This window comes from Pituophis catenifer, unplaced genomic scaffold (assembly GCF_029215685.1).
Source record: "Pituophis catenifer annectens isolate HBS135680 unplaced genomic scaffold, rPitCat1.0.hap2 SCAF_2, whole genome shotgun sequence".
NCBI classification, from domain to species: domain Eukaryota; kingdom Metazoa; phylum Chordata; class Lepidosauria; order Squamata; family Colubridae; genus Pituophis; species Pituophis catenifer.
Genome location: NW_027256882.1, coordinates 5,673,895 through 5,696,792, shown reverse-complemented (window position 1 = coordinate 5,696,792; position 22,898 = coordinate 5,673,895). Strand labels below are relative to the sequence as shown.

Genomic DNA, 22,898 nt, shown 5'->3' with positions numbered 1-22,898 from the left:
CATCGGTCTCCGGGCAGAGTCCCCTGGGATGTCAACTGAAGGAGGAGGAGGGAGAGAAGCGGGAAAAGTGGGGGGAGATTCCCGCCTTCAACCCCCGCAAAGGCTCCGCTTCCTCCTCTCGTCTCTGGAGGCGAAATCTCCCCCTCGATCCCTACGTGGAAATGTTTTTTTTTCCTCCTCCTCCCAGTTGAGCTTCATCTCCCTTTTCCACCCTCTTCCTCCCTGAGTTTCTCTCCAGTCAGAGAGGAGGCGCCATTTCCCCCCCTTCGCTTCCCAATGAAGGAGCCTCGTTCTGAGGTAAAATTTCTGGCCTCTCCGGAGATTAACAGCTTTTCCTCCATTGTGGAGCCTTTTCCTCTCCCTCCTCGGTCTCTTCCCAATCCTTTTCCCTCATGGAGGCCTCCCTGCCCGTCTCCCACGTTCCTCCCCTTCAGGCCGGAGTCCCCCAGAGAGCCCCCCGGTCCTCGTCTTCTGACCGCCCGGCCGTTCCTGACAGGATTTTGGCCCCTTTGGAGGCCTCCTCCGATCTCCGCCGAGCCTTCAAGGCGGCTGTTCTTCAGGGAACCTCCGGAGAGGTTTTTCTCTATCTCCACAGACGGTTCCTGGACAGGAAAGGAGAGGAAGATGGAGAAAGAGCCGCCTCTGGAGACGCCGAGGCCCTTGTCTGGCAGGGAGCCATTGGGAGAGGCCTTTCTTCCTACTCCCAAGCCCATCATCCCCTCCCTCTCCCTTCCCCTCAGACGCTCTCTTTCCCGCCCTTTCTACCATCCTGGCACTTCACGCCAAATCCACCAGGAGGCGCCCTCTGCCAAGAGAACTGAACTCCAGGACTTCCCCATTGGCCCACTGGAGCCTTGCCTCTCTAGGACTTTGCACTCGCTCTCCTTAACCCCTGCAGGCCCAGAGGAGGCGGAGAGGCTGCGGGAGAGTCTGGCGGGGGGACATACAGAGGTGACTCGGGTGAGGGGGGGGGCTCTTCCTGGGTTCCATGCTCCCCAGCCGCCCTCTCCCTGCAAGGGGAAGCGGGGATGCCGGGAAGGTGTCGGGGATCCGGGGAAGAGCCCGAGTGGGGGGAGAGAAACGGGGCGGCCTCTCCAGCTACCTCCTTCCCGGCCCTGCTCGATGGGACCTGGGCTCTGCCGTGGGCTGAGCCGCTTGGTGTTCCGGGCAGGTTGGGGGAAGGTCGCTCAGTGGCTGAATTCCACTTTCTAATTCTTGGCGTTTCTTTTTCTTCCCATCTCAGATACAGAAACTGGAAGCCATTTGTGGTCTTTGCAAGGCAAACTTTCCTCTTGGGGGAAGAAGAAAAAGAGCGGAATCCCTTGCAGGGATCAGTCCTGCAGCCCCAGAAATGGTCCCGTGAAGGAAAAGGCATCTGGAGACCCACCAGAGTCCTTGGAGCCATTTGCAGTTGCTCTGCAGGACAGAGAAAGGATGGAGACCCAACCTTTTGGAAAGGAGGGAGCCGGAAAAGGCCCTTCAGCTGCTCAGCCTGGGAAGGGGGTGAAGCTCTGGACAAGAACTGGGCAGAAGATCCTGGAGGAGGAAACCATCCTCCCTTCACAAGTTCAGCCCTGGAACATCATCCAATACTGGGAGGCTGAGGGTCCCCGAGGACTTTGCAGCCGACTCCATGGCTTTTGCAGGCGATGGCTGAGACCAGAAAAGCACACCAAAGCCCAGATGCTGGATCAGGTGGTTTTGGAGCATCTCCTGTTCCTTCTGCCCCCAGAGATGGAGGGCTGGGTGCGGGAGTGTGGAGCAGAGACCAGCTCCCAGGCGGTGGCCCTGGCGGAAGGCCTCCTCCTGAGCCAGGCGGAGGAGCAGAAGGAGCCAGTCTTGTTGCAGGTGAGAGACTTTAGGGAACTCAGAAGGGAATAGAGAATCTGTTTGAATACTTCACCTTCCTTCCCAAACTTCTTTGACATTCATCATATGTGGCAATTCACCAATTCTTGTAGGACATTGTTCCCTTGTTGTATCACTCAACCTCACAGATGGATATTGGGGGCTTTGAGGTTATATTCCAAATATAAAAATCCACTTTATTTCATGTGAGGTACATTAATTGTGCTTCTTTTTTCCTTCCTCCTGTTTGAAGTGCTGCACTGTGGAGATCAGAGATCCTGAGGGAAAGAAGAACCCATCAAATCCCCCTCAGGAGCTATTTTTCAGGAGGATCCCTTGGGAAGATCCAAGTCCGGACACCTCAGGAGGTAATGGAACATCTTCTGATTACCTATCTGTCTTACCTTCACTCTCTCTTCTCTTCTATAGAATAGCTCCTCCTATTTTGTTAATGATGCATTTTGAAATTATTTATTCCTTACAGAGAAACAAAGAATGAAGCTTTCTGGTTTTTCTGACAGAGATCAAACAGCGGTTGATCCTACAAATCAAGTAAGAAAGAGAAAAGATATTAGATTTCTATTCTCCCTCAGGAAGTGAAGCGGGTGTGAGAGTACTCCCTCCTTCTGTTTTCCCCCCTTGTTTGGCCTAGATTATTTTTGTGTTCTTCCACAACACGGAGAGCAGAATAGCAGGTTCAGGTTGCTGTCAGCCAGCATAGCTTCCTCTGGTTATCTTGCTTATCTTGAGAAAGAAGCTTAGGAACTGAAGGGCGGTAGTAAAGGGATGTGTAAATGATATGTAAATGAAATGTAACAACTATGAGTAACAATACTATATTTGTATTGAAATGTATGATCCCCAGGTATTACACCATTCACACATTGATATGTAAAAAAATAAGCAAATTATATTAAAAAATAAAGCAGACTATTAAAATCCAAAGGGAGTGGCTGTGTTGAGCGTGTAATCATGGTACTTTGGGCTACAAAATAATTTCCAATCCTCTGATTTGCGCCTTGATTAGGAGATCAAACATTCCCGCTTTGCAAAGGCTGAGAAATGACTTTCCCAGGGAATTTTCTCTTCTTTCTTTTGTTCCTTTCAGACAATGCCTCAGACTACTAGATCAATCAATGATAGACAGAGGGATAGATCAGTTGATCCAGAAGTGGGATTACTTTACTGAAAGGCACTGTAGTTTTTGCAGAATCAATGAACTTGATAAAACTTCCCCAAATATTTCTTCAGTGAGAACAATTTTTGGATTTGCCCATTTTCTCATCTAATATTAGGACTTGTGTGAGGCATAGCCATTTAACTTAGTGCATATCTTTTCTTTGGGAATTTGGGAACAATGGAACAGAATAACAGAGTTGGTAGGGATCTTGGAGGTCTTCTAGTCCAACCCCTGCTCAGACTGGGAGCCCTATAACATTTCAGATAAATGCCTGTTCAATTTCTTCATAATCACCTCCAGTGCTGGAGCACCTGCAATTTCTGGAGCCAAGTCATTACACTGATTAATTGTTCTCACTATCAGGAAATTCCTCTTTACTTGTAGGTTGGTTCTCTCCTTGAATCGTTTCCATCCATTGCTTCTTGGAACACTGCTATCATGTCACCCCCATCTAGTCCTTCTTTTCATGAAACTAGACATACCCAATTCCAGCAACCTTCTATATGTTTTAGCCTCCAGTCCACTCTTCTCTGCACTCTTTCTAGAGTCTCAACATCTTTTTTACATCTGACAACCAAAAGTGGATGCAATATTCCAAGTGTGGTCTTCCCAAGGCATTATAAAGTGAAGTGATTACTAACACTTCATGTCATCTTGATTCTATGCCTCTTAATGTAGCCTATGATTCTGGTTTTTTTTGGCAACTGTAGCATACTGCTCCTCTTCATGGATTACTGCCTTGTCGTGTTGAAGGGGACTATGTAGCTCAATGAAACTATGAGCTATGCCGTGCAAGGCCACCCAAGACGGACAGGTCATAGCAGAGAGCTCTGACAAAACGTGATCCACTGGAGAAGGAAATGGCAACCCACTCCAGTATCTTTGCCATGAAAACCCCATGGACAGTACCAAAAGGCAAGAAGATATGATGCTGGAAGATGAGCCCCTCAAGTTGGAAGATGTGCAATCGGGTGAAATCTAAATTTTTTTGCTACCGGTTCTATGTGCGTGGCTTGGTGTGGCATGGCTTGGTGGTCATGTGACAGTGGGCGTGGCCAGTTTGACGTCATTCACGTCATTGCTATGCATGGGGCGCTTGGATAGAGAGTTAGCAAGACAGCTTTCCAACCTCTGTGTGTGTGTGAGGGAGGGAGGGAGGGAGGGAGGGAGTGATCTGAAGCTGAGGCACCCAAACTTCTGGCAGCAGTGGGAGCAGCTTCAGAGCAGCTAGCTCCACCTGACCTACTCCCTGAGTCTTGCCGTTCTCCTTGCCCCCACCCCCACCCCATTCAAGCAGTGGCTTCCCTGCTCAGCCCCAACAAGCTATGCATCCATGGTGCCCGCACCAGCATCCCGAGAGAAGCAGAGAAGATCATTCTTGCAAGCAGAGGTAGCAAGCGTACGCCATGCTGTGGGAAAAATGAGAGGTCCTGTTGTCCCGCAGAGCCTGCGGCTACTTGAGGGGGGTGGGCAGATGAGAAGAACGGTGAGACTCAGGGAGTAGATCAGGTGGAGCTGGCTGACTCAGGGCAGCTCAGAAGCCGCCTGCGCCATTGCCACAAGTTTGGGTGCCTCGGCTTCAGATCGCTCCCTTACACACACACACACACGCACACACAGGCTGGAGAGCTCTCTTGCTCGCTCTCTCTCCAAGTGCCCCATGCACAGCCCATTTGAGGAAAGGGCATGCACAGCTAGGCGCGTTTGGCTGCAGAAGGAGGCGCAGCACAATGGGGTTGTTTTGTTCACAGAGGTGGTACTTTGGGAGGGCAGGCGGACGTCTACAGCTGACAACTATAATGAATATGTCCACCTGCCCTCCCGAAGCACCACCGCGGTGAACAAAACAAACCCATTGCTATGGATGCATAGCTTGTCGGGGCTGAGCAGGGAAGCCGCTGCTTGAGGGGGGGGGCAGTAAACTGCTAGCTCCTTCCCCGCAGCCCTGCCATGCTTGCCTGCCTTCCATGTGGACTTCTGCTCGCCTGCCTTCGCAAGCTGGCCACCGGGACGCCAGGAAGGCAGCATGGAAGGCAGGCAAGCATGACATGACTGCGGGCCGCGGACCAGTTCGGGGGCATGGCCAGCCAACCATTGCTCCCTGTTCGGCGAACTAGCCTCAATCTCTGCTACCTACTCGCCTGAGCCAGTCCAAACCGGGAGCATTTCACCCCTGTGTCCAATATGCTACTGGGGAAAAGCAGAGGGCTAGTACTAGTAGTGCCAGAAGTGACTGGGCCAAAGCCGAAAGGACACTCAGCTGTGGATGTATCTGGTGGTGAAAGGAAAGTCCGATGCTGTAAAGATGTATTCTCCATAGGAACCTGAAATGTAAGATCCATGAATCAAGGCAAGCTGGACGTGGTCAAACAAGAGATGACAAGATTGAACATCGACATCTTAGGAATCAGCAAACTAAAATGGACAGGAATGGGTGGATTTAATTCAGATGACCTTCAGGTATACTACTGTGGGCAAGAATCCCTCAGAAGAAATGGAGAGCCCTCAGAAGAAATAGGAAAAGCAATACTGGGATACAATCCCCAAAATGACAGAATTATCTCAGTTCGAATCCAAGTCTATGCCCCAACTACTGGTGCAGAAGAGGATGAAGTTGACTGGTTCTATGAAGCCCTACAGCACCTTATAGAATTAACACCAAAAAATGATGTCCTTATCATCATGGGTGATTGGAATACTAAAGTAGGAAGCCAAACAATAACCGGAATAACAGGCAAGTTTGGCCTTGGAGTACAAAATGAAGCAGGGCACAGGCTGGTAGAATTTTGTCAAGAGAATACGATGGTCATAGCAAACACTCTTTTCCAACAGCCCAAGAGGCGACTCTACACATGGACATCACCAGACGGTCAACACAGAAATCAGATTGACTATGTGCTCTGCAGCCAAAGATGGAGAAGCTCTATACAGTCAGTAAAAACAAGACCATGATCTGTGGCTCAGATCATGAGCTTCTCATTGCAAAATGTAGGCTTAAATTGAAAGTAAGGAAAAGCACTATGCCACTCAGGTATGAACTAAATCATATCCCTGATGAATATACAGTAAGGTAAAGGTACAGGTTCCCCTCACACATATGTGCTAGTCGCTCCCAACTCTAGGGGGTGGTGCTCATCTCCGTTTCAAAGTCGAAGAGTCAGTTTGTCCAAAGACGTCTCCGTGGTCTTGTGGCCAGCATGACTAAATGCCAAAAGCACACAGAACACTGACCTTCCCACCAAAGATGGTCCCTATTTTTCTACTTGCATTTTTTACGTGCTTTTGAACTGCTAAGTTGGCAGAAGTTGGGACAAGTAACGGGAGCTCACCTGTTACGCTGCACTAGGGATTCAAACCGCTGAACTACCGACCTTTCGATCTACAAACTCAGCGTCTTAGCCACTGAGCCACCACATCTCTTTTGAATATACAGTAGAGGTGGCAAATAGATTTAAGGAATTAGATTTGATAGACAGAGTGCCTGAAGTACTATGGACGGAGGTTCACAACATTGTACAAGAGGTAGTAACTAAAATCATCCCAAAGAAAAAGAAATGCAAGAAAGCAAAATGGCTGTCTGAGGAAGCTTTATAAATAGCTGAGGAAATAAGGGAAGTGAAAGGCAAAGGAGAAAGATACACCCAATAGAATGCAGAATTCCGGAGAATAGCTAGAATAGGTACCTTCTTAAATGAACAGTGCAAAGAAATAGAAGAAAACAATAGAATAGGGAGGACCAGAGATCTCTTCAAGAAAATTGGAGATATGAAGGGAATGTTTCACGCAAAGATGGGCATGATAAAGGACCAAAATGGCAGGGATCTAACAGAGGCAGAAGAGATTAAAAAGAGATGGCAAAATTATACAGAAGAACTATACAAGCTTAACATTCTGATAACCACAATGGGGTGGTCACTGACCTTGAGCCAGACATCCTGGAATGTGAATTCAAATGGGCCTTAGGAAATCTGAGCAACAACAAGCTAGTGGAGGAGACAGTATTCCAGCTGAGCTATTCAAAATATTAAAAGACAATACAGTAAAAGTGCTACACTCAATTTGCCAGCAAATTTGAAAAACTCAACAGTGGCCACAAGATTGGAAAAGGTCAGTTTACATTCCAATTTCAAAGAAGAGCAATGCCAAAGAATGTTCAAACTACTGCACCATTGAACTCATTACACATGCTAGTAAAGTTATGCTCAAAGTCCTATAATCTAGGCTCCAGCAGTATGTGGATCGAGAACTACCAGAATTACAGGCAGGATTTCGAAGAGGCAAAGGAACTAGAGATCAAATTGCCTACATACGCTGGATCATGGAGAAAGCTAGGGAGTTCCAGAAAAACATCTGCTTCATTGACTATGTTAAAGCCTTTGATTGTGTGGATCACAACAAATTGTGGTATGTTCTTAAAGAGATGGGAGTACTAGACCATCTTATTTGTCTCTTGAGAAACCTATATGCGGGTCAAGAAGCAACAGTGAGAACTGGACACAGAACCACTGATTGGTTCAAAATTGGGAAAGGATTTCGGCAAAGCTGTATACTGTCGCCCTGCCTATTTAACTTATATGCAGAGGACATCATGAGAAAGGCGGGGCTAGATGAATCACAAATTGGAATTAAGATTGCTGGGAGAAATATCAACAACCTCAGATATGCAGATGATACCACTCTAATGGCAGAAAGTAAAGAGCGCTTGAAGAAGGAGAGGGCAAAAGTTGGCTTGAAACTCAGTATTAAGAAAACTAAGATCATGCCATCTGGTCCTCTCAATTCCTGGCAAATAGACCGGGCAGAAATGGAGGTAGTGACAGATTTTATTTTCCTGGGCTCCAAGATCAACACAGATGGGGACTACAGCCAAGAAATTAAAAGACGTTTGCTCCTGGAAAGGAAAGCTATGGCAAATCTAGACAGCATACTAAAAAGCAGAGACATCACTTTGCCAACAAAAGTGTGTATTGTCAAAGCTATGATCAGACTCCTTGCTGTCGGAATCAGCTACTAGCTGCACAGGCTGCTGATGGGCCTGGAGGAACGTTGTCCATGGGGTCGCAACTAACAACAATGCATACTGCTGACTCAGGTGTAAGTGGTTGTTCACTAGGACTCTAAAAATCCCTGTGTCAGCTTTGGAAGCCATATTAGGCCGGAAGCTTCCATTCTGCCACCTTCTCATATGTGGGAAAGTAGGAGGGGGGATTTAGTAGAGGGGTTGTCTGTAGACATAATAGCATTCTTCCTGTCATTCAAGGTCAGGGCGATCCTGCATCTGGAGAAGGAGTGGTTGGAGTGATGTCTTGAGATGGGACGGCGGTTGATTGGAGCATGTGATCGACTGACGACTGAGGGATGGTTTGGGGGGTTTTGACTTACAGAGGGAAAACCCGGACCTCTCAGATTCAGGTTTTCCCAGATGTGCCCGTTTACCTTTTCTAGTAAATAGAACTTTGAAAAATGCTTGCTTCAGAGTCTACTTGGAGTTGGGGGGTTTTCTGGAACGCTGACATCCTGTTGCCCTTACTACTATCGAGGCAGGTATCACCTATTGTATGCCAGTGCATTTGGTTTTTCTTTCCTAAATGTAGAACCTTACATTTCTCACAGTTGATTTCATTTTGTTAGATGGGGCCCAGTCTGACTATCCTATATCTTGAGCTTATCTTCTGGAGTGGGGGTTGGCAACCCACAGCTCCGGAGCCATATGCGGCTCTTTGGGCCCTTTGCTGCTGCTCCCTGTCCCATCACTGGCTGGCCCTACACTACGCCCTCCCTCGCCTGGCCTGAGAAGGTAAGGGCGATGGCAGGGGATGGAGAAGCGGCCAGGGCTGATTCTCCGGCGCCTCACTCTTGCTGCCTGTTGGTGCTGGGCATGCCTTCAAAAGAGATTTCAAAAAAGAAAAGGAATAGCCAAGAGGAGGGTCACCGGAGCCTTAGTGCAGGAGTGAAGTGGTCCTGTACCTGCCTTCACACCATGTTTACGCGTAAGGCAGCCTTTGCTTCCTATTGCTTCAGGCTGGAGCTCGCTTCTCCACACTCGGCCGAAGATGGCAAGGCAATGACCAGAGCCTTAGTGCAGGAGAGAAGCCATGTCCTGTTAAGACCCTCAGTTGAGCGGCCACACATGCCTTTGCTCTGAGGAGGTTCTCCCCACATGTGTGCATCATCCCGACCCCACCATAGCAAGAGGAGAAGGAGGAGGAGGATCCCCCATAAGGAAGCCTCTTCTGCAGCTAGCGATCATTCCTAAGCCAGCCTGGATTTCCAGAAAGACGAAATAAAAGGAGGAGAGAGGGAGGGAGGGAGGGAAAGACATATACACAGAGAGAGGGAGGGAGGGAGGGAGGGAGGGAGACATAGACCCACAGAGTGATACATAGAGAGAGAGACATAGACCCCCAGTGATACTCGGAGAGAGGGGAAGATAGGGAGGGGGGGAGAGAGAGACAGCGAAAGATACAGAGAGGGGCAGAGAGATACAGAGAGAGGGAGAGGGAGAGGGTCAGAGAGAGAGATGGCTAGGGGGTCATGTGACTGGGTGGGAGTGAGTGACATCAGGTTGACCATGCCCACCCAGGTTTTGTGGCTCCTGGGTTGTTGTTTTTTCTGTGGGAAACGGGCCCAAGTGGCTCTTTGAGTGTTTAAGGTTGCAAATCCTTGTTCTGGAGTGTTGGTGTTCCTGTCAATTTGGTCTAGTCTGCAAATTTGATGAGTTCCCCTTTTATTCTCTTCTCTAAATCATTGATGAAGATGAACAGATCTTGCGAATCCTCCTGTTCTGTTCTTTTTTCCATGTTCAGGAGAGTCTTGTGTCCTTCGAGGAGGTGGCTGTGTCTTTCTCTGAGGAGGAATGGTTTCAGCTGGATCCTGACCAGAAAGCGCTGCATTCGGAAGTCATGCTTGAAAACCATAGGAACGTGGTCTCTCTGGGTAAGAGTTTTCTAGTCCCCAATCAGAGAGTTCAAGAAGACAGATGATAGTTAGCTTTTTTAATTTAAAAAACACTAATCAGATATCGTCTCCTGGGAAGGAGAAGGAAAGGATCTGGCCTTCTTGCACTCCAGGGAAGGAAAGAGTCAGTGTCTCTGCTTAGATGTTTTCTGTGCCATTTCTTATCTGAATTTTTCTATTTCTATTTCAATTTATCTGTGGAGGCTGAAAAGAATAAGGAGTGCTTTTATGTGTCTTCTGGAGGTCATGTGAGAGGAGTGTGTTGTCATTTGTCCTCTGAAACCTCCCCAAATTGTGTGAGGACAGAAATTTCACACTCAGCCCATGGAACATCATTCTCCCAAGCCAGTTCAAGAACAAAGGCCTCATACAATGTCACTCAGAGCATCCTAAGGTACATGTAATCCCTGAGTTATGACAGTTCACTAAGTGACCGTTCCAAGTTACGACCTAGCCCACTCCCAAGTAGTTAAGATTCAGTCCCAAAATTATAAATCTTACAGCACCACAGTCATCATTCACACTTATGAATGACAGCAGAGGTATTACAACAGTCGCCCTACCTATTGCCCCACCCTGCCGGGACTTAACATTGTAACGATGTAGCAAGCTGTTGATTCCTTTGCCTGCTTTGGTGCATTTGCAGAAAAAAGAGGCCTAAAGTACTGAAAGATACCTGACATCAATAGTGGGAAATCTAGCACTATTGATCTCATGTGATTGCAGCCACAGCTCAGTGAAATCACATCCACTATCCTAGGCTTCTTCAGACAGTAAGCATGCATTTTGCTGCCTATTGGGAGACTAATATAGATCTATATATATGCAATATGCTACAATTTGAGAAACTTGGTTTATGTAGGCAAATACCCGGTTGAAGAAAAATACATACAAACATCTATAATAAGAGAAGAAAGCAAATGCTTAGCCTCTATGGGAAGGGAACATATGGTAAGGGTGTGGCTAACTGCTGAGGACCAATCAGTCCAAAATAAATCTATTATAGTCTCCCAATAGGCAGCAAAATGCATGCTTGCTGTCTGAAGAAGTCTAGGATAGTGGATGTGATTTCACTGATATATATGATTGGGTGGAGGTGTGTTCTGATTGGTTAGGGACTTGGCTAACCAATCAGAACACACCTCCACCCAATCAGAACACAGCCAAGTTCCCACCCAATCAGCTCACACCCCCACTAGCAGTTAAAAGGAAGAGACAGCTGCGATCTCACATTGCTCCTGGAAGCACGAAGCCGAGAACACCAGCCTGAAGATGGCGAATGAGACTTCGTCGAAACGTCGCCAAGACACTTCCAATTTTACGTGGGAGAAGACCCGAATAACCAAAGACCTACATACAAACACCCGTGAAAACCTGAGAAAACATATATATATATATATATATATATGTATACGTATACATATACATATACATATACATATACATATACATATACATATACATATGCAAGTCTTGGTGTATTCGGGTCTTTTTCCGTGTAAGATTGAGAGCACTTTGGCAACGTTTCGGCAGAATCTCTTCTGCCATCATCAGGCTTCTGCAAGGAGTCTTCTGCAGCAACTGCCGTTATCTTTCATGGGAGAAGACCCGAATACACCAAGACTTGCATAACTGTACCCGTGAAAATCTACGAAAACAAATATATAGCTCCTCCTTTAGGCATGGAGAGTGGCCCAATGAAGGTGTGATAAACCCTGATAGAGGGCAAGAGAGTAGGTTAGGGAAACAGCAGAATGAGGAAGATAGAGGGGGTAAGGAAGAACAATGCCGACCCATCACAAGGTCATGGGTAAAACAAATGGGTTTAGAGGAGGCAACGTGTGTGCCTAAAAGGGAAAGGCATAACAATGAGGGAGAGAGAGCCGGGGGAAATACCTTCAAAGCAATGCCTGGTAACCCTGCGTTACCCCCCCAGGGAGAGAAAGAGGCAACACACAATGGGGCAGGAGACAGGGGAAAGTGCATCGTAATCGGTCAGCATGACTAAGGCAGAAAAAAAGATAATTACAGGGGGAAGGCAAGGGTATGGGCCTGTTACACGCGCAATGACTAAATTGATCAGCATCACATAAAAGCAAGCAGCTCCTCAATGGGGATTTTATACTCTGACGAAGTTGGTAGGGACCGACGAAAGCTTAGCACAAGTTTTAAAATAAAAAATTTTAAACTTTTAAACGTTCCGGAGATCGTGATGTCTGTCGCCTCTTCTATCTATCTATCTATCTATCTATCTATCTATCTATCTATCTATCTGCATATATAAAGAATTAAAATTTTATTTTACTAAGCTTTCGTCAGCCATCTGCTGACATTGTCAGAGTATTAAACAACCATTACAGAGATCTCTGCCTTTATATGCCATTAATCAATTTAGCCCTTGCACGTGTAATAGACCCTTCCAGCCGTCTCCCACTTGAAATCAGCTGTGTTGTTTTTGCTGTCGTAATGCTGGATGATGGAGGCTTGATTCCTACTGTTTCCTCCTTCCTAGCTTGCTTATGAGTGGGGGGTGATGTTAGCCTGTCAGTTATTGCTGACAATAGAAATCATCATGTCTATATCACACCCCTGTAAACATGCAAACATACAACCTAATGGAATTTCAGAGAAATTCAGAAGGAAATTCACTTGACATTCGACACTTTGATCTTTTTCTGTAAACTTGTTATCATTTTCATTTCCCTTTTGCTTCGAAGGTAATAATGGGCAGGAGAATCAAGATTCCTGTGAACTGTTCCAAGTGATCAATGCTAAAGATGGAAGGGAGAAGTTTGGAATTCAAATGGAATTCAAAAGCCATGAGAGGAACCAGTCAAAGAATTGGAATCAGGAAAGCTCAACTTCCACTGATGCTCCGATGCAAGACTTTCTTGCCCAACAAGAGAAAATAAGGGAAAAATATGTTGGGAAAAGTGTGAATCTAATCAAAGCTAAAGTACAAGTAAATGAACAATATTTAACCCAAAGCAAAGGAGAAGATTCTATAAGAAGACACAGTGGACAAAATTACAATGGAACATTCATTTTTTCTCTTGGAAATAACTTCCTTACATCTCAAAAAGTGATTGACACAAAAGAGAAGCCTTATAAATGTTTGGAATGTGGAAAATGTTTTAGAACAAGGTGGCATCTTACTTCCCATGAAAGGATTCACACTGGGGAGAAGCTCTACAAATGCATGGAGTGTGGAAAGACCTTTGCTCATAACAGTACACTTACTACCCATAAAAGGATCCACACAGGGGAGAAACCGTATAAATGCATGGAGTGTGGAAAGACCTTTGCTCAAAGAAATCATATTATTTCCCATAAGATGATCCACACAGGGGAGAAGCCGTACAAATGCATAGAGTGTGGAAAGAGCTTTGCTGAAAAACGTCATCTTATTTCCCATAATATGATCCACACAGGGGAGAAGCCGTATAAATGCATGGAGTGTGGAAAGACCTTTGCTCATAACAGTAATCTTATTTCCCATAGAAGAATCCACTCGGGAGCGAAACCATATAAATGCATGGAGTGTGGAAAGACCTTTGCTCATAGAAGTGCACTTACTTCCCATGAAAGGATCCACACAGGGGAGAAACCATATAAATGCATAGAATGTGGAAAATCCTTTGCTCAAAGAGGTTCCCTTATATCCCATAAAATGATCCACACAGGGGAGAAGCCGTATAAATGCGTGGAGTGTGGAAAGACCTTTGCTCAGAGCAGTGGACTTAGAAGCCACAAAAAGATCCACTCAGGAAAGAAACCATTTAAATGCATGGAGTGTGGAAAGACCTTTGCTCATAACAATAATCTTATTTCCCATAAAAGGATCCACTCGGGAGTGAAACCATATAAATGCATGGAGTGTGGAAAGACCTTTGCTCTATGCAGTTATCTTGCTTCCCATAAAAAAATCCACTTAGGAGAGAAACCATATAAATGCATGGAATGTGGAAAGACCTTTGCTCTGAGCACTAAACTTACAATCCACCAAAAGATCCACACAGGGGAAAAGCCATTTAAATGCATGGAGTGTGGAAAGACCTTTGCTCAAAGTGGTAATCTTATTTCCCATAAAATGATCCACTCAGGAGAGAAACCATATAAATGCATGGAGTGTGGAAAGAGTTTTGCTCATAGCAGTACACTTACTATGCATAAAAGGATCCATACAGGAGAGAAACCATATAAATGCATGGAGTGTGGAAAGACCTTTGCTCATAGCAGTACACTTACTATGCATAAAAGGATCCACACAGGGGAGAAGCCATATAAATGCATGGAGTGTGGAAAGACCTTTGCTCAAAGAGGTAATCTTATTTTCCATAAGATGATCCACACAGGGGAGAAGCCGTATAAATGCATAGAGTGTGGAAAGACATTTGCTCGAAGAGGTAATCTTATTTTCCATAAAATGACCCACACAGGGGAGAAGCTGTATAAATGCATGGAGTGTGGAAAGACGTTTACTCATGGCAATGGACTTAGAAGACACAAAAAGATCCACTCAGGAGAGAAGCCATATAAATGCATGTAGTGTGGAAAGACCTTTGCTTATAGCGGAGGACTTACTATCCACAAAAACTCCACATAGGAGAGAAAACCATTTAAATGCATAGAATGGTACATGGATTAATTAATAATGTACAGGAATGTAAGAAGAGATATAATTGTAAAGTAAAAAAGAAATCTGAAATGAAAATGTATGTGAATAGAAATCAGAGCTGCTCAAATACCATCTCAGATTGATTTGAAAAAGGAAACAACAAGGGAGTGGAAAAGGGGAGAGGAGTAGAGAGGGGGGAGGAGGGGAGTTGGGAGGTGAGAAGAGAAGAAAAGAACGGGAAAAGGAGAGGAAGAAAGAAGGGGAAAAGAATAGTAGAGGATAAGAAAGGGAGAAAGAGGAGAGGGGAAAGAGGAGGAAGTAGAAAAGGGAAGGAGAGGAGAGGAGGAATGAGGAAAATAGAGATAGAAGAGGAGAGAGAGGGGAAGAATAAAAGGAAAGGTATTAAAACAAAGAAAGGAGATAGTAAAAGAGCAGACCCGAATAACTAATTAGCAAATGGAAGTTAAAGAATGAGATGAATGAATAATGATTAATGATGGACAAAAGACTGTACATTTAAATACGTTGATGAAAAATAAAAATAAAAAACTATTTATAAAAAAAATGCATGGAATGTGGAAAGACCTTTGCCCTGATCAGTGAACTTTGAAGCCACAAAAAGATCCATTCAGAAAAGAAGCAATTTAAATGCATGGAATGTGGAAAGACCTTTGCTCAAAGAGGTAATCTTATTTCCCATAAAAGAAGACACACACAGGAGAAGCCAATAAATGCATGGACTGTGGAAAGACCTTTGTTGCAAAATGTAATCTTATTTCCCATAAAATGATCCACACGGCAGAAACCATATAAATGCATGGAATGTGGAAAGAGCTTTGCTCAGAATGGTCATCTTCTCACAAAAGGATCCACGCTCCGGAGAAACTATATGGCAATAGCAATTCCACTTGGACTTATATACGAGTCCACAATGCTTTACCACACTCTCTGAGCAGGTTACAAGGTCGGCATATTGTCCCCAGCAATCTGGGTTCTCATTTTAGTGACCTCAGAAGGATGAAAGACTGAATCAACCATGAGCCAGTCAGGATCGAACTCCTGGCTGTGGACAATTAGCCTGTAGTACTGCATTCTAACCACTGACCCACCATAGATTTGTATGTGTATGCATATTGTGCCTTTCTGATCCAAATGAGACAAGGTTGAATCCAACAAAATGAAACGTAATGTGGAGAAAAGTAACATTTTACACGTCGGCAGGAAAAACAGATTACATGAAACTTGGCTCAAAAACTAATTGTGAGGGGGACCTTGGGTATCCGAATGGATGATCACTTAAACATGAGTCACATGTGTGCGGCAGCAGCCAAAAAAACTAATATAATTCATGATTGTATAAACAGAGGCATAGAATCAGAATCACGTACCGTTTTATAAAGCCTTAGTAAGAGTACACCTGGAATACTGCATTCAATTTTGGTCATCATGTCAGTGTATAAGAGTTCATTAATTGGAATAGACATGGTACCACGTCAGCCAATGGGGACTGTTTGGTGACCCAGATAGCTCAGAGCCTGGGTGTGGCTTAGCTGACATTGTATATATAAGAGTTACTTTGTCTGCAATATTGCCTCTGTATGATAGTGCTTCTATGATTATGACCTTTGGATTCTTTTTTTTTTTAATTTAAAAAGTTTTAACAATCATTACAACAATTTTCCCTCCTCCCCCTCCCCTCCTTCCTCTCCCTCCAACCCCCCTTCCCCCCGACACCCACCCCCCGGACTTCCCAGAGCAAAAACAGGGTATAGCATAACAAACATAAGCTAAAATAAGCTAACTTTCTGTGTTCTCCAGACTCCCCCTTGCTCTTTAACTCCCCTTTCAACTAACTAAACATATTCAAAAAGAAAATATAGATTTCATTCATAAGCTATTTGAAACTTTTTAGTCCGATATTTGTTTTGAATATAGTCAATCCATCTTCTCCATTCCAATATATATCTTTCATTTGAATGGTCCTTCAAATACGCTGAAATTTTAGCCATCTCTGCTAAATTCACTACTTTAAGTGTCCATTCTTCAATAGTAGGCAAGTCTTCCTTCCAGTACTGTGCCACCAAGAGTCTGGCTGTTGCTATTAAATTTAAAATCAACTTAGTCTCTATAACAGTACAATCTGTAATTATGCCTAACAAAAAGAACTGTAGAACTGTGGAGTAAATTTTATCTTCTTTTTGAGAATATTTTGAATAATCCACCATATTTTTATCCAAAATGCCTTAATATTTTTACATGTCCACCATATATGATAATACGTGGCATCATCACATTCACATCTCCAACACTTAGGTTGCACACTTGGATACATACAGGTTAGCTTTTTCGGATCCAGATGCGAATTGTCCTTTCTTCTCTTAGTTGATTCAAAGATTTTAATTGTAGTATACCTCTTTCCTTGTTAAGAAGCTCTTTATATGTAATCACATCCTACCTTTGCTCTACACTTATATTCTCTATCGCATGTCTGGGTATTGCCCACAGTGGGCAATTTAGTTTATACTTGTACTTTTTCCAGACATGCAGTAGAGCATTCCTTAATATATGACTTTTAAAAGTCTTGTCCACTTTCTTATCATATAGTAAATAAGCATGCCACCCGTAAACCAAATCATATCCCTCAATATTCAATATTCTTTCTTCTGTTAAATTCATCCAATCACTCATTGCTGATAGAACAGCTGCCTCATAATATAGTCTTAAGTTAGGCATTTTGAGACCTCCTCTTTCGTGTATATCCTGCATTATTTTTTGTTTTATTCTTGGTCTCTTCCCTGCCCAAACAAAATTATTAATACCCTTCTGCCATACCTTCAAATTCTCATCTTTTTTAAGTATTGGTATCATTTGAAAAAGAAACAAAAACTTAGGCAAAACATTCATTTTTACTGCTGCTATTCTTCCTAGCAAGGATAATTGTAATTTTTTCCAGTTTTCCATCTCTCTCTGTCTTTTTTGCCACAACGGATCATTATTATACTTAAATAATTTCACATTTTATTTCATAATATAGACCCCTAAATACTTAACTTTTTTTATAATTTCAAATCCTGATAGTCTTTCTAATTCTTCTTTTTAATTTATAGTCATATTTTTAGTTATTATCTTTGTTTTCCCTGCATTTATTTTAAATCCAGATACTTGTCCATATTGATTAATTATATCCATTAGACCTACAACCGACTAATGGTTGGGTTAAAGTAACAACCAAGTCGTCTGCGAATGCTCGTAATCTATAGTCATACTGCCTAATCTTAACTCCACTTATTTTGTCCGACCCACGTATCTTGCTTAACAAAAATTCCAAAGTCAAAATAAACAATAATGGAGACAAAGGGCATCCTTGCCTTGTTCCTTTTTCTGTTAAAAGTATCTGTTAAACTACCATTAATTATTATTTGCGCTGTTTGTTTCTGATATATTGCCTTAATAGATTTTGTGAAATGTTCTCCAAACTGCATCTTTTCTATTATTTTCAATAAAAATTGCCAATTCAATTGATCAAATGCTTTCTCTGCATCAAGAAATATCAGCACCGCAGGGATTTGGTTGTTCTTCCCCAAATACTCCAATAGGTTAACAACTTGCCTTACATTACTCTTCATTTGCCTACCATTTATAAAACCAGTTTGATCATTATGAATCATTTGTTGCATGACTGTCTTTAACCTATTTGCTAATATTTTAGCAAAAATCTTGTAATCTGTATTTAAGAGTGATATGGGCCTATAATTTTTTGGCTGGATGTGGTCTTGCTCCTCCTTTGGGATCAAAGAAATATAAGCTGTCCTCCAAGATGAGGGTACATCTCCTCCAGATTGTATATTAGTAAATAATTCTTTAAGTGGTCCCACCATTTCTAACTGCAAATGTTTATAATAAGCAGCTGTCAAGCCATCCGTCCCAGGAGCTTTACCCACTTTCAACTGCTTAATTGCAAACATAATCTCCTCAGTGGTTATTGGTTGATTTAAACCCTCCCTTTGTTCTTGTAATTGTAGGAATATTCTCTTTCTGTAAATATCTATATCTGTACCTTGAATTTTATCACTAGCATACAACCTCGTATAAAATTCTAAAAATGCTTTTTTAATCATATTTTGCTGATAAACCTCTTTACCTTTATAATTCTATTTTCTCTATAGTCTGTGACTTTTGTTTTTTCCTTAACAAATATGCTTACCACATCCCTGGTTTATTAACATTACAAAAAATATGTTTAGCATATTGCAAATTAGTTGCGACCTGATCTGCCATTAACATATTAAATTGCCCTTGCAATAAATTAATTGCCTCTTTTATTTTCTTATCTGCTGGATTCAATATCAAAGCTTGTTCTTTTTTTCTGATTTCCTCTTCTAAATCCTTTTTTTTCCTGTTTGCGTCTATATTTATTATTCAAATATATCAAAATGCCTCTCATATATGCTTTACTTGCGTCCCAAACCATTTCCATAGATGTACCCTTATGCATATTTATAGTAAAAAATTCTTTCATAAATTTTTTACATTCTTTTACATTTTCCTCATATCTAAACAGATTTTCATTTAACCTCCAAGACCTCTTAGATCCCCTTCCATACTCTAATTCCATCCAAACTGGACTATGATCGAGCCCCAGAATTGTTCCTAGGGCTCCTTGGGGAACTCTACCTACACCCATCTGCTCTCTTCCTCCCCTTTTCCCGGGGAGAAAGTTTCCAAGCCACTAGACAGCTGATTTGCACTGTTCTAGCGGCTTTACAAGATCGCGGGGCTGGCGCTCAAGAAAAGAGCGTCCTCGGCGCCTGCAGTGCCACCGGAAGTCCGACTTTTGGATTCTGAGTTCTGGTTCTGATTTCTGCTGCATGGGAATTGTATACATGCATCATACTGTATATTATTGTATATAAAGAAGTTTCTTGTATAAATGAATCCTGCTGAATTATTTACTTGTGTGCTGGTTGGATTGCTGCAAACTCTAACACATCACATTACAAGAAAGATGTTTAGACTTTGGAGAAAGTGCAAAGAAGAGCAACTAAGTTGATTAAAAGCCTGAAGACTAAAATGTATGAAGAACGGTTGCAGGATGTGGGTGTGGCTAGTCTACAGAAAAGAAGGATTAGGAGTGTCAACTGGATCTCCAGCATGGGTTTTCCCTTTGATGCTTGCTTGCTATCAGCTGCCATAGTAATGGGGAGGGGGGGCATGGCATTGGGGTTTGGGAAGAGAGCTGGTGTGAAGATGGCCCATGTGAATAAAGGAGGTTTACTCTCACGAATTACTAGCTGCTGAGTGGAGTTGTTTACAGCCAGTCAAGGCCAACCGTCCTGGAACTCCAGACAGATGAAAAGACCTGAAGATTTGCCCCACATGACACTATGTGGGGCGAGGATTGGACATTCAGTCTGGGTCCCTGGGGGGAGGGATTTAGGGAAATTTTGAATAACAAAAAAGAACAACAAAGAATGTTCTTTCTGCACCAACTCAGAAAACTCAAACTGCCCAAGGAGCTGCTGATCCACCTCTATAAATGTCTGGTTTGGCTCTGCAACCCAACAAGACAGACACAGACTTCAGAGGATAATTAATTAGAACTGCAGAAAAATCAATTACTACCAACTGCCTTCCATTGAGGACCTGTATACTGCACGAGTCAAAAAGAGGGCTGTGAGAATATTTACATGTCCCTCACATCCTGGGCATAAACTGTTTCCAACTCCTACCCTCAAAACGATGCTATAGAGCACTGCACACCAGAATAACTAGACATAAGGACAGTTTTTCCCTGAACGCCATCTCTCTGCTAAACAAATAATTCCCTCAACACTGTCAAACTAGTGTCTCCATTACTATTAATCTTCTCATCATTCCTATCACCCATATCCTCCCACTTTTGACTGTATGACTGTAACCTTGTTGCTTGTATCCTTAAGATTTATATTGACTGTTTCCTAATATGATTTGATGGTTTATTTGTTCCCTGTGACTATCATTAAGTGTTGTACCATATGATTCTTGATTAACGTATCTTTTATGTACACTGAGAGCATATGCACCAAGACAAAATCCTTGTGTGTCCAATCACACTTGGCCAATAAAGAATTCTATTCTATTCTATATGTAATTTTCATGCCTTTTGGCTCAGATCTTGTTTTTCTTTCGCTGCTATAATTTCAGACTCAGTAAAACTACCTCTTCTCTACTTCAATGGAGTTGGGGTTTTCTTTCTTGGGATTCGAACAGCGGCAGGGCTGACATTAAGCAACATCTGCTTTATCAGCCAACCCAGAGACCTAGTCTACCGCAGGGGCTGAGCACACAATATCAACCTATGGAACGACCAGGAAGACTGGGGAGCCGTGGGGTTGACATCCTCTCCAACCACCTTTTCGAATAGGAGATAAGGTGCATTTGTCAACCAAATACCTAAGATTGAGGTTACCTAGCAAGACGTTTGGACCTCTGCAGTTGAAATGGCTACAGTTGTTTGTTTCTTGGACTTCCAACCAAATAAATTGTGAAGGTTCCGACAGATGCCCTAACTAAATAATGAGTCTCGAGCCAAGTTTCAAAAGGAATCCAATGATTTATTAAGAGCAACATGCCAGCATCTACTCAAGTGAGGTTTGCTCTGCTGCACATAAGTTATGGACCACCTTTGACCCTGTCCCGTTCCCACCCCGCTCCTTTCAGTCTGTGTCATAAATCACATTCTCCACCGAGGCACTCCCATGGGCTGTAGAGGCTCACCCCCTCCGGCTTTGGTAATCTGAGATTCACCGTTGGCAGAATATATGCGTGGAATGTGCTCCCTCCTTGCTTCTAATGACAACTCAAGAGCAGACTAGAAATCTTTTGCGAGTTGACATTTAGCTCCCCTCACTTCCTGAAGGCAACCTGTGCTAGGCAAAATAATATGAGTACAGGTAAGGATTTAGGGATGCACCCCACCCCAGGCTTGTTTGGATTTTTTGCATAGAATTTTGCTATAAGGCAATCAGCCTGGATGTTCCTACTCTACCCAAGGGGCCCCTGATAAGGGGTAACCCTTCCACTTAATTAAGTATTTGAGTTGTCTCCTGTGCCACCTTGAATCAAGGATTCACTGCACCTCATAACGGGTTTGCCCCCCTATAACCATGGGGTCTGGGGGCTCGCAGGATAGTGGCCTCTGGATCGATCTGACCACAGGTTTTAAGAAGCTATTATGGAATACCAGGTGTGTCTCCCCTAGCAGTCAGGGCAATTTTAATTGCACTGTGACTGGATTGATGATCTTTACTATGGGGAATGGTCCCATAAACTTTGACCCCAGCTTCTTGCTAGCGAGATTTAACCTCAAATATTTTGTGGAGAGGTAGACCTTCTCTCCCAACTGGAATGGCTGTTGCAGAGCTCGGTGTTTCTCTGCCTGTTTCTTACAGGTTTGTGCCGCTTTAGCTAGCGCTTTTTTGACATTCTTCCAGGTTGCTTTCAGCGTTGACATCCAATCGGTCAAGCTGACTGAGGAGAGGGGATCCCTTGAATACTCAGGCATTGGGATGAAGTCCATGCTGCTCACTATTTTGAATGGGGTTAATCCCATGCTACTGTGAACCGCAGGAGGTTCACTCAATTGGACTGCTGATAGTTCATGTAGCATCTCAGGTACTGCTCTACCATGGCGTTCAGTCTCTCTATCCCCCCTTTGGTGCTTGGATGAAGGGCTGAGCTAAGGCCCTGGGACAATCCAATGGATTACAGGAACTCCCTCCAGAAGTGGCTTCAGACAACAGGTACCCTTTCCAGTGTACCAAATACTGTAATCGACCCCTGTATAGTCTAGAGTCAAGGATCATCTTCATTTCATAATGAGTCTCCTCTTGTACTACCAAAGGAGGTGGGGAGCAGATTGTAAGGGCCTTAAGTTAGATTCTTTTTCTGGTTTCAATAAGCTACTGTGAAAAACTGGGTGCGCTTTCCCTAATATGTGAGGGAGGCTAAGTTGGACAGTCACTGGGTTAATCACTGTCACCATAGGGAAGGGACCTATGAATTTGGGTCCAAACGTCTTGCTAGGTAATCTCAATCTTAGGTATTTGGTTGACACCTCATCTCCTATTTGAAAATGTGGCTGGAGAGACCAGCGTTTGTTGGCCTGGGCCTTATATTTTTCTGCTGATTCAGCTAAAGCTTTCTTAGTATTCTCCCAACCCTTTTTTAATGAGGTCATCCATTCTGTTAGGGACATGGAAGTGGGTGTCTCTCCAGGCAACTCAGGCATTGGCATAAAATCCATGCCCGTGGTTA

At 43.6% G+C, this 22,898-nt stretch overlaps 1 protein-coding gene across 1 annotated transcript; it reads left to right on the top strand.

Moving 5' to 3' along the window:
• The first annotated feature begins 1,308 nt into the window (after positions 1 to 1,308).
• On the top strand, positions 1,309 to 14,761 carry LOC139311687 (zinc finger protein 665-like). The gene is made up of 5 exons (XM_070936163.1): positions 1,309 to 1,848; positions 2,102 to 2,216; positions 2,333 to 2,400; positions 9,835 to 9,964; positions 12,703 to 14,761. Exons 1-5 carry the CDS (start codon positions 1,435 to 1,437, stop codon positions 14,532 to 14,534), a joined length of 2,559 nt encoding a protein of 852 aa, XP_070792264.1. The 5' UTR covers positions 1,309 to 1,434; the 3' UTR covers positions 14,535 to 14,761.
• The last annotated feature ends 8,137 nt before the right edge of the window (positions 14,762 to 22,898 follow it).

Excerpts from the sequence above, each read along its gene's own strand:
- LOC139311687 (XM_070936163.1), top strand. The coding sequence starts at position 1,435 with ATGGAGACCCAACCTTTTGGAAAGGAGGGAGCCGGAAAAGGCCCTTCA. Across the intron at positions 2,401-9,834 it reads CGGTTGATCCTACAAATCAA|GAGAGTCTTGTGTCCTTCGA; the intron begins GTAAGAAAGAGA and ends TTCCATGTTCAG. Across the intron at positions 9,965-12,702 it reads TAGGAACGTGGTCTCTCTGG|GTAATAATGGGCAGGAGAAT; the intron begins GTAAGAGTTTTC and ends TTTGCTTCGAAG.